The 10,312-nt window shown below is 42.4% G+C and overlaps 1 protein-coding gene and 1 non-coding gene across 3 annotated transcripts; both read left to right on the forward strand.

Moving 5' to 3' along the window:
• Positions 1–530: 530 nt before the first annotated feature.
• On the forward strand, positions 531–5,731 carry LOC115155519 (protein dpy-30 homolog). 2 transcript variants are annotated; one of them, XM_029702192.1, is made up of 4 exons: positions 531–638; positions 2,940–2,980; positions 4,453–4,595; positions 5,395–5,731. In XM_029702192.1, the coding sequence occupies exons 1-4, from the start codon at positions 629–631 to the stop codon at positions 5,465–5,467; spliced, it is 267 nt and encodes an 88-aa protein (XP_029558052.1). In that variant the 5' UTR covers positions 531–628; the 3' UTR covers positions 5,468–5,731. The 2 variants fall into 2 exon arrangements, with proteins under 2 accessions (XP_029558052.1, XP_029558062.1); XM_029702202.1 differs by having other exon boundaries at positions 532–638; positions 4,456–4,595.
• A 4,373-nt stretch (positions 5,732–10,104) lies between these two features.
• Positions 10,105–10,176, forward strand: trnah-gug (transfer RNA histidin (anticodon GUG)). Its single transcript has one exon. It is a non-coding gene; the product is annotated as a tRNA-His (tRNA).
• Positions 10,177–10,312: the final 136 nt, after the last annotated feature.

The raw sequence follows: 10,312 nt of genomic DNA on the forward strand, positions 1-10,312 counted from the left end.
CAAATATAATGTAATACAGTCACATAAATCGATAAGCACTGACAGTAGATAAATAGTGTGGAAGTTTACCGTGGCATACCAAAAGTAATGAAATATAATTTTTTGTTGTTGTTGTTGAAATAACAGGGGAAGACGCGAAGCGAGGGGATAACTGGGCACAAAACCTGTCTTCTCCAGGTTCACTTTTTGAATGGTCCCACCTGATCATGCGTCCTCCCGACTGCCTTTCACTTACATTTTAGTCATTACAGACGATCTCATCCAGAGCGACTTACAGTAGTGAATGCATACATTTCATACATTTTTTTCCTCCGTACTGGTCCCACGTGTGAATCGAACCCACAACCCTGGCGTTGCAAACACCATTCTCTACCAACTGAGCCACACGGGACCATTTCTGAAGACATTTGTTTTCATTTGTTATAGAGCGGTCACTTGAGCATCTGGTCAATATCATAGATCCTCTGTGCAACTGCGTTCAGAAATGTCACTAATGGCCCTTTAAAAATCACATTTCCGGAATATGGATAGCCAATCAAAGCGCCTAATTTTCTGACGGTTGCTCGGTTAGCTCTCTCTGGCTGTTGTTGTTTCGGCGGCGACATCAATTTAGGAACCAACATAAACCATGGCAGAAGGTAACCAAATATACGATTATAACGAATATCTAACGCCTAAGATCATGTAGCATGATATTTGTTTGTAGCGGTTTTCAGATTTATAAGCGTTTTGGAAACCGAAGATTAGAGACCACGTCGAGTAGCTAGCAAGCTAACATTAGCTAGCTCATAGTTGGTGACTTGTCCAGTGTTGGGGAGTAATGAACAATTAACGTAACATGTATACAGAAAGAAAATATAAACTAAACAATTTCGAAGATTTTACTGTGTTACAGTTCATAAAAGGAAATCAGTCAATGTAAATAAATTGGGCACTAATATATATGGATTTCAACATGAAAGGGAATACAGATATGTATATGTTGGTCAGATACTACCTTAGAAAAAAATAAGGACAAAAAATAAAGTAGCTGTTTGGATCAGAACTAGTCAGTATCTGGTGTGACCACCATTTGCCTCATGCAGTGCAACACATCTCCTTCGTATACAGTTGATGAAGCTGTTGATTGTGGCGCCTGTGGAATGTTGTCCCACTCGTCTTCAATGGCTGTGTAAAGTTGCTGGAATTTTGAATTACATATTAGGAATGTGACCAAAATAGCTTTTTACCCCCTGAGGAACATTGCCAATGTGTAGCCGTTTCTCTCTCAGGCTGATACAGAGAGACTCATCCATGCTTTTATTACAAGCAGGCTTGATTACTGTAATTCTCTCCTGTCTGGTCTACTCATGAAAGCCACTGGTCAACTGCAAAACATACAGTATGTTGCAGCACAGGTACTGACCAAGGCCAGACAGAGAGCACACATTACACCGGGTTTAAGGTCTCTGGCTGCCTGTGAGTTTTAGAATATATTTGAAGATTCTTCTATTGGTTTTTAAATCAATCCACGATTGTGCACCTCAATACATGCTTTTAAGTTATGTACCCAGTAGGTCTGTCAGCACTGACCTTTACATTATCCCAAAGCCTAGGCCCAAGAGGCATGGAGTGGCAGTCTTTAGTTACTATGCTCCCAGCCTCTGGAATAGCCAGCCAGAGAACCTGAGGGGGACCAAGAGGCATGGAGAGGCAGTCTTTAGTTATTATGCCCCCAGCCTCTGGAATAGCCTGTCAGAGAACCTGAGGGGGACTGAAACTGTGGACATATTTAAAATAATCTTAAATCACACCTTTTTAGATTTGCTTTTCAATTATTATTTTAAATCGTTTTTCTTTAGTTATTTATCCTCTTTTAGTTTGTTGTGTAGTAAATATTTTTCCTGTTTTAACTTTTAGTAGAGTAAACTATATTTTTCTTGAGGATAGCTTTAGTGTAGCTTAACTTCCTCCAGTGTGAAGTAATTTCCTCCCCCAACCCCGCCGTCATCATGTTCAGTTTCCCCAACCCCGCCGTCATCATGTTCAGAGTGGCTTCCCCAACCCCGCCGTCATGTTCAGAGTGGCTTCCCCAACCCCGCCGTCATGTTCAGAGTGGCTTCCCCAACCCCGCCGTCATGTTCAGAGTGGCTTCCCCAACCCCGCCGTCATGTTCAGAGTGGCTTCCCCAACCCCGCCGTCATGTTCAGAGTGGCTTCCCCAACCCCGCCGTCATGTTCAGAGTGGCTTCCCCAACCCCGCCGTCATGTTCAGAGTGGCTTCCCCAACCCCGCCGTCATGTTCAGAGTGGCTTCCCCAACCCCGCCGTCATGTTCAGAGTGGCTTCCCCAACCCCGCCGTCATGTTCAGAGTGGCTTCCCCAACCCCGCAGCCGCCGTCGTCATGTTCAGAGTGGCTTCCCCAACCCCGCCGCCGCCGTCGTCATGTTCAGAGTGGCTTCCCCAACCCCGCCGCCGCCGTCGTCATGTTCAGAGTGGCTTCCCCAACCCCGCCGCAGCCGTCATCATGTTCAGAGTGGCTTCCCCATCCCTGCTGTCCTCGTCATATTCAGAGTGGCTTCCCCATCCCTGCTGTCCTCGTCATATTCAGAGTGGCTTCCCCAACCCTGCCGCCGTCATCATGTTCAGAGTGGTTTCCCCATCCCTGCTGTCCTCGTCATATTCAGAGTGGCTTCCCCATCCCTGCTGTCCTCGTCATGTTCAGAGTGGCTTCCCCAACCCCGCCGTTGTCATGTACAGTTGACAGAGACTAGCTACTAGAATCAATTCCATCTGTTTGCTGCAGATGGTTGGTTGCTTTGACATCTTAGATCAGAACAGAGACCAATGCCATGCTATCATAGAAATAGAATAGCTAAATCACTTTGTTTCAAGCCCTCACTTGGATACCTGATCAACACCTTTGCCTTTTTACTCACATTGTGTTTTGTTGACATTCAGATCACACGGGCATGGATCAGAGCATGGAGAGTCATACAGCTGTAAGTTACTGTACTGTGTGTTGAATCAGAGTCTGGGTTTACAGGAGACGTTGAATATGGCGATTCTCCTTTAAGCCCAGGAAGCAGCCATTCAACTTGCCATTCACCAGCTTTTCAAGCTTAATAAATGTCAAAATACGTTTTGGTACTTACCAAAGAATGGAGTTTCGCTGAACAACTAACGTCATTGCTGCCGTTTACGGCCGGTATGTACTTCCACAAAAGGTTTAAATAAAAAGTTACATGCACCCGGGAAAAATACCTTGTCTGGAAAAATTCGAAGTATTATTTTTGACCAAGTGTACATGTGCCAAATCCACCTCTTCTGCACCTCCAATAAAAATCACTCATTACTGCCACCCACAGGTCGGCTGATCCAGCAGCAGGAAAGGTCATTGATAGTTATCACCTACAACAACAGTGTGTTAACGTCATAACAATCTGTTTCAGCCGTGCTACATGTAATAATATTTCATGTAAGTAGATTTAGTAGACACATTTGTACAGTGATTTATATATTTCTAGATGGGCTTTATTCAGTAGACACTAGGCTACATTTTTACAGTGATTTATATATTTCTAGATGGGCTTTATTCAGTAGACACTAGGCTACATTTTTACAGTAATTATATATTTCTAGATGGGCTTTATTCAGTAGACACTAGGCTACATTTTTACAGTGATTTATATATTTCTAGATGGGCTTTATTCAGTAGACACTAGGCTACATTTTTACAGTAACTATATTTCTAGATGGGCTTTATTCAGTAGACACTAGGCTACATTTTTACAGTGATTTATATATTTCTAGATGGGATTTATTCAGTAGACACTAGGCTACATTTTTACATTGATTGTATATTTCTAGATGGGCTTTATTCAGTGTATTGTAATTACATTACTTGTATTGCAGGAGGTGCAGAAGAGGTGGATTTGGCGCATGGTCAAATACAATATTTATATTCTTTCCAGACAAGGCATTTTTCCAGTTGCATGTAACTTTTTATTTAAACCTATTTTGGATGTACATACGGGCACTAATGACGATAGTTGCTCAGCGAAACTCCATTCTTTGAACATATTTTGACATTATTAAGCTTGAAACGCTGTTGAATGGCAAGTTGAATGGATGCTTCCTGGGTTTAAAGGAGAATCGCCATATTCAACGTCTCCTGTAAGCCCAGATTCTTGTGTGTGTGAGAGAGAGACTGTTTTAGGGAAATATTAGCCTCTGCTACATGGTTTCACCTCAAAGTGAATGAAGCCTTGAGCTGAGGTTAGGAAATATTAACCCATGTTATTAGACTTTAATGATAACTACTGTCTACATGATGGTGAACTTGTGAGGTTAGGGAAATATTAACCCATGATATTAGACATCAATGTTACTGTTTACAGTCTGCATGATGGTTAACTTGTGAGGCTTAGGGAAATACAGGCTGACATGCCTCTACATTACTCCTCCCCTCCAGAAGATCGAGGATACCGAAAGGTCCAACACAGAGAAGATATCGAAACAGAAAGTGGATCTTCAGTCTCTCCCAACACGGGCATATCTGGACCAGACTGTGGTGCCAGTCCTTCTACAGGGACTCTCTGTGCTAGCCAAAGAACGGTGGGCTTAAATAAATCTAATTTTATAAAGTTTTTTTTTTTTACGTCAAAGTGCTTTATAGATACCCAGCCTAAAACCTGAAAGAGCAAGCAATGCGGAGGCAGAAGAACATTGGCAAGGGGGGAAAAAGTCCCTAGAAGGCAGGAACCTAGGAAGAAACATGGATGAACCAGGCTTCATTTTATTTTATTTTTTTATTTCACCTTTATTTAACCAGGTAGGCTAGTTGAGAACAAGTTCTCATTTGCAACTGCGACCTGGCCAAGATAAAGCAAAGCAGTTTGACACGTACAACAACAGTTACACATGGAATAAACAAATATACAATCAATAATACAGTAGAAAAATCTATATACAGCATGTGCAAATGAGGTAGGATAAGAGAGGTAAGGCAATAAATAGGCCAATAGGCCATTACAATATAGCAATTAAACACAGGAATGGTAGGATGTGCAGAAGATGAATGTGCAAGTTGAGATACTGGGATGCAAAGGAGCAAGATGAATAAATAAATACAGTATGGGGATGAGGTAGATTGGATGGGCTACATGTCCTTTCCCTGTCTCTTATGCTGTATAACCCCAGTCTCACAACATCAGCCTGTGTTGTGTGGTTAGGCTGGGCACTGAAATACTCGCACACTGAATAATGCCCTCGTTGTTTTTATTGGACGCTGTGCCAAATAAAACAACACATTTCAGTTTCTGTATAATGGCCCAATAAAGATGTTGTATCATGTTATTTATGTTTTATTTGATGACTGATTTTTGTATTAATCCTAGCTCTTCTTCTCTTCCAGGCCTCATAATCCCATTGAATTTCTAGCTGCACATCTCCTCCAGAACAAGTCTCAATATGAGGACCGCATCTAACACCTCTGAAGAAACTACACTGGTCGACTTATCATCAGAGACAAGCTGTGTGTTTAATTTTGCATCTGAATTGTAAAGTGTTTTTTTTTCTTTTTTTTTCTATACTGTATGTACCGGCTGGAGTATACTGATTTCTTATTATTTTCTATCGTACATGTTTGTTGAAGAAACACCATTTTTTTTTGTTTCTGTAATTGACTGTACATGTTAAGAGTGTGTTACGTCCCCACGTATACCCATTAAACATCCATGACTGATATCAAATGTCTGATATTCTGAGCGATATTCTGATTCAGAACATTCTGCATTCATAAGAGAACCAAATGTCATGGTAAGTAAAACTTTCCTCCAGTAAAGTAACGATCAGCTAAATCATTGCTCGTAAGCAGTGCTTGACTCGTGATGAAATAAGCTCAGGAGCTGTCATTTCCCAAATCGGTCCACTAGACTACGTTCACTGAAATTCACAAATGACATTATGCTATATAGGAGACCTCTGATTATTCACTGTTAAAAGGGTTCGTACACATTTTCCTTTACTTCTCCATGACTTTTAACCACATGTTCATTATAGCCTGGAAAAATAAGCATTATTGACATTTGAAGGCTGCTGTGTCTGATCCCATGTCTGCCCAAGGTCCTGTTGAGCGACTGATGTTAAGGCAACAATGTGGTAAGAGCAGGGCTTGAACAAAAGCCTGCACACCAAGTAGCTATCCTGGAGGATGGTTACCACCCTTTTCATATAAAATATTACAACCATATTATTCCCTCTTTCAATCAATCAGGGATTAAATGGATAAGGTTGGCTACTTCAAAGCAAGGAGCTGTATCTAACTAGACATGGTCACATACAGTATAAAGGCACTAATATGCATGTTTCAGGGGAGATCTATGCACAGCAAAAAAAATTGTCAATTAGGCTATTCTTATACACTGCTCAAAAAAATAAAGGGAACACTTAAACAACACAATGTAACTCCAAGTCAATTACACTTCTGTGAAATCAAACTGTCCACTTAGGAAGCAACACTGATTGACAATAAATTTCACATGCTGTTGTGCAAATGGAATAGACAACAGGTGGAAATTATAGGCAATTAGCAAGACACCCCCAATAAAGGAGTGGTTCTGCAGGTGGGGACCACAGACCACTTCTCAGTTCCTATGCTTCCTGGCTGATGTTTTGGTCACTTTTGAATGCTGGCGGTGCTTTCACTCTAGTGGTAGCATGAGACGGAGTCTACAACCCACACAAGTGGCTCAGGTAGTGCAGCTCATCCAGGATGGCACATCAATGCGAGCTGTGGCAAGAAGGTTTGCTGTGTCTGTCAGCGTAGTGTCCAGAACATGGAGGTGCTCCCAGGAGACAGGCCAGTACATCAGGAGACGTGGAGGAGGCCGTAGGAGGGCAACAACCCAGCAGCAGGACCGCTACCTCCGCCTTTGTGCAAGGAGGAGCAGGAGAAGCACTGCCAGAGCCCTGCAAAATTACCTCCAGCAGGCCAAAATGTGCATGTGTCTGCTCAAACGGTCAGAAACAGACTCCATGAGGGTGGTATGAGGGCCCGACGTCCACAGGTGGGGGTTGTGCTTACAGCCCAACACCATGCAGGACGTTTGGCATTTGCCAGAGAACACCAAGATTGGCAAATTCGCCACTGGCGCCCTGTGCTCTTCACAGATAAAAGCAGGTTCACACTGAGCACGTGACAGACGTGACAGAGTCTGGAGACGTCGTGGAGAACGTTCTGCTGCCTGCAACATCCTCCAGCATGACCGGTTTGGCGGTGGGTCAGTCATGGTGTGGGGTGGCATTTCTTTGGGGGGCCGCACAGCCCTCCATGTGCTCGCCAGAGGTAGCCTGACTGCCATTAGGTACCGAGATGAGATCCTCAGACCCCTTGTGAGACCATATGCTGGTGCGGTTAGCCCTGGGTTCCTCCTAATGCAAGACAATGCTAGACCTCATGTGGCTGGAGTGTGTCAGCAGTTCCTGCAAGAGGAAGACATTGATGCTATGGACTGGCCAACCCGTTCCCTAGACCTGAATCCAATTGAGCAAATCTGGGACATCATGTCTCGCTCCATCCACCAACGCCACGTTGCACCACAGACTGTCCAGGAGTTGGCGGATGCTTTAGTCCAGGTCTGGGAGGAGATCCCTCAGGAGACCATCTGCCACCTCATCAGGAGCATGCCCAGGCGTTGTAGGGAGGTCATACAGGCACGTGGAGGCCACACACACTACTGAGCCTCATTTTGACTTGTTTTAAGGACATTACATCAAAGTTGGATCAGCCTGTAGTGTGGTTTTCCACTTTAATTTTGAGTGTGACTCCAAATCCAGACCTCCATGGCTTGATAAATTGGATTTCCATTGATTATTTTTGTGTGATTTTGTTGTCAGCACATTCAACTATGTAAAGAAAAAAGTATATAACAAGATTATTTCTTTCATTCAGATCTAGGATGTGTTGTTAAAGTGTTCCCTTTATTTTTTTGAGCAGTATATTTTTAACCTTGTCGAATTTACATGGCTACTATTTAATTGAGGTGAAGCCCAGCTTCCAACGGGTACGGATTTATTTAGGCTGTCTACAGTGCTGGCGGAAGGGGTCAAAATGAATGCTTTGTTAGCTATAGTTACCTAGCGAGAACTGATACGAGTTAGGTTTTTAATTGGTTATCTAGTTAGTCCGTTGTCTGTCATAATTTTATACCTGCTGCTGAAATATTGCTTGTTCTGTCGTCGGGCAACGGCCCACTCACACTGGTTCACATCCAGCACACAGACATGAACTAAAAGGTAATTCCAATGATGGCTGATATGTACATTTTTTTAAAGTAATAAATAATATTTAAAAGTGTGCCTTTGTGAATTACTTTAAAAAAAAACATATTTCCATGACTTTTCATGACCGTACAAACCCTGATCTGACAATTTGGAAGATCATGTGCGTTCAGGTTGGCGCATTTTCAATTTTCGCAATCTGGAACAGCCTACTGTCATGCACAGATTGACAGACTAGCGGCCAATAAACATGAACAAATCAGAATCAGGAAATGAATCCCCACTCTGCATTACTATTCAATGCAGATCCCGCCTTTATTGCCTTGGCTGTGAATCTGGGCCTGCGATAGGCTACTTTGTTTTATAGAAGAGACGTATGCAAGTACTACAGAAGTCCACAGAGGATCATATGGATACAAAAATAATTCCCTCGTTATGTCGAGATCACAATTTATTTATCTATTGATCACGACATAATAAAATTGTTTTGTCAATGTCACGAGATAATTTTCTCATGATCATGACATTACAATTATTATTTTTTTTTTTCGAGATTAACTCTATAAATAGGAATATAATAATTTATGATAGATTGACAGTATGGTTGAGCCGGCAGAGCCCACTGTGGATCAGGACGTGTTTTTATTGATTGCTACACTAGACATGTCATACTTTCATTTGTGTTTGGTGCTCATTATCAGTTTATAAATTAGAATGTTAGCAGGATAAATGTTCCTTACCATGAGCTAAGAGCTCTTGGGGCATCTAAGCCCTAAATAATGCCTGACAGGCAACTCTGTCTCCCAGGCTGTATGCCACCCCCAAGACCAAAGCCAATCGCATGCAAGCAGCTAACTTGGCTAGTCTTGTTAGTTAGCTAGCTAGCTATCTAATTATATGTGCTAGTTGTTAGCATGCATAACTGATATGTGTATAATTGTAAGGGACACTTCACGTTTTATGGATAATATTTACAGTGGGTGAGCTCCATTCCTGAAAGTTTGATCAGATTCAAATTCAGCCTCAGAGCTTGATCAAATTCAATAGCAGTCTCAGTGGCTGATAAGTCAGGATTCTACCTTGTAGGCTGTTTCATAGGTAAAGCTCCTTGCAGGCAGATTAGCAGTCAGTGCATTATGTATATGATCAAGACTGGGTGGGCTCTATTCCTGGCAGGTTTATCAGATTCAATAGCAGCCTCAGAGGCTGATAAATCAGGACGCTGCCTAGTAGGCTGTCTGCAAGGAGCCTTACCTATGAAACAGTCTACAAGGCAACATCCTGATGTATTTATTCCTATTGATTCAAAGCCCACTGCGAAATCGGCTCAAAACAAAGTGATGTGGAGTAATGAGCAGCATTCGTTGTTTTCACATGTAAAAGTGATTGCTTTTGGGCTTTATCTGCCTTTCCGAATGAAGACGAGTTAGACAATTAAAACATTTATTTTATGTTTCTGGTTTTGTTGACCAAATGACCGAGTGGCACAGATGCCCGATGATGTAACGGGCCGCTGCCCGGTGCCCGCCGCTCAGCATAATCGAATCCGCCCATTTATACACAACAATGGGCGAGTTCGTTTTGCATGGCCCAGTGCCCAGAATTTGTACATTTTAGACCATTCCATTAGTCCTTAAGTGAAATCTCCACTCGACCGGGGAACCGGGCCATGCCGTCCCAAAGAAGTCCCGAAAGTGCACGGTTTGCATTGAGAAAAATCAACCTTGTACCATGATTTCAATTAAATGAGAATTACAGGATAAGCAACACCTTCAACGAAATACGGTGAATGCGCGTTCTATGGGGGGAATATATCCCATGTATATATAAGCCCTGGTAGCTCGCCGTGATCGTATAGTGGTTAGTACTCTGCGTTGTGGCCGCAGCAACCCCGGTTCGAATCCGGGTCACGGCATTGCGGTACACAATATTACGGCAAAAGGGCTCTTTTTGAATAGCTTCAAAACGTAATAACTATACTTTGTTACGATATCTATTTTAAATATTTAATTGGGAGGAAATTAAAAAATATATATATAATATTTGCGTGC

This window comes from Salmo trutta, chromosome 2 (assembly GCF_901001165.1).
Source record: "Salmo trutta chromosome 2, fSalTru1.1, whole genome shotgun sequence".
Classification (NCBI taxonomy): Eukaryota; Metazoa; Chordata; class Actinopteri; order Salmoniformes; family Salmonidae; genus Salmo; species Salmo trutta.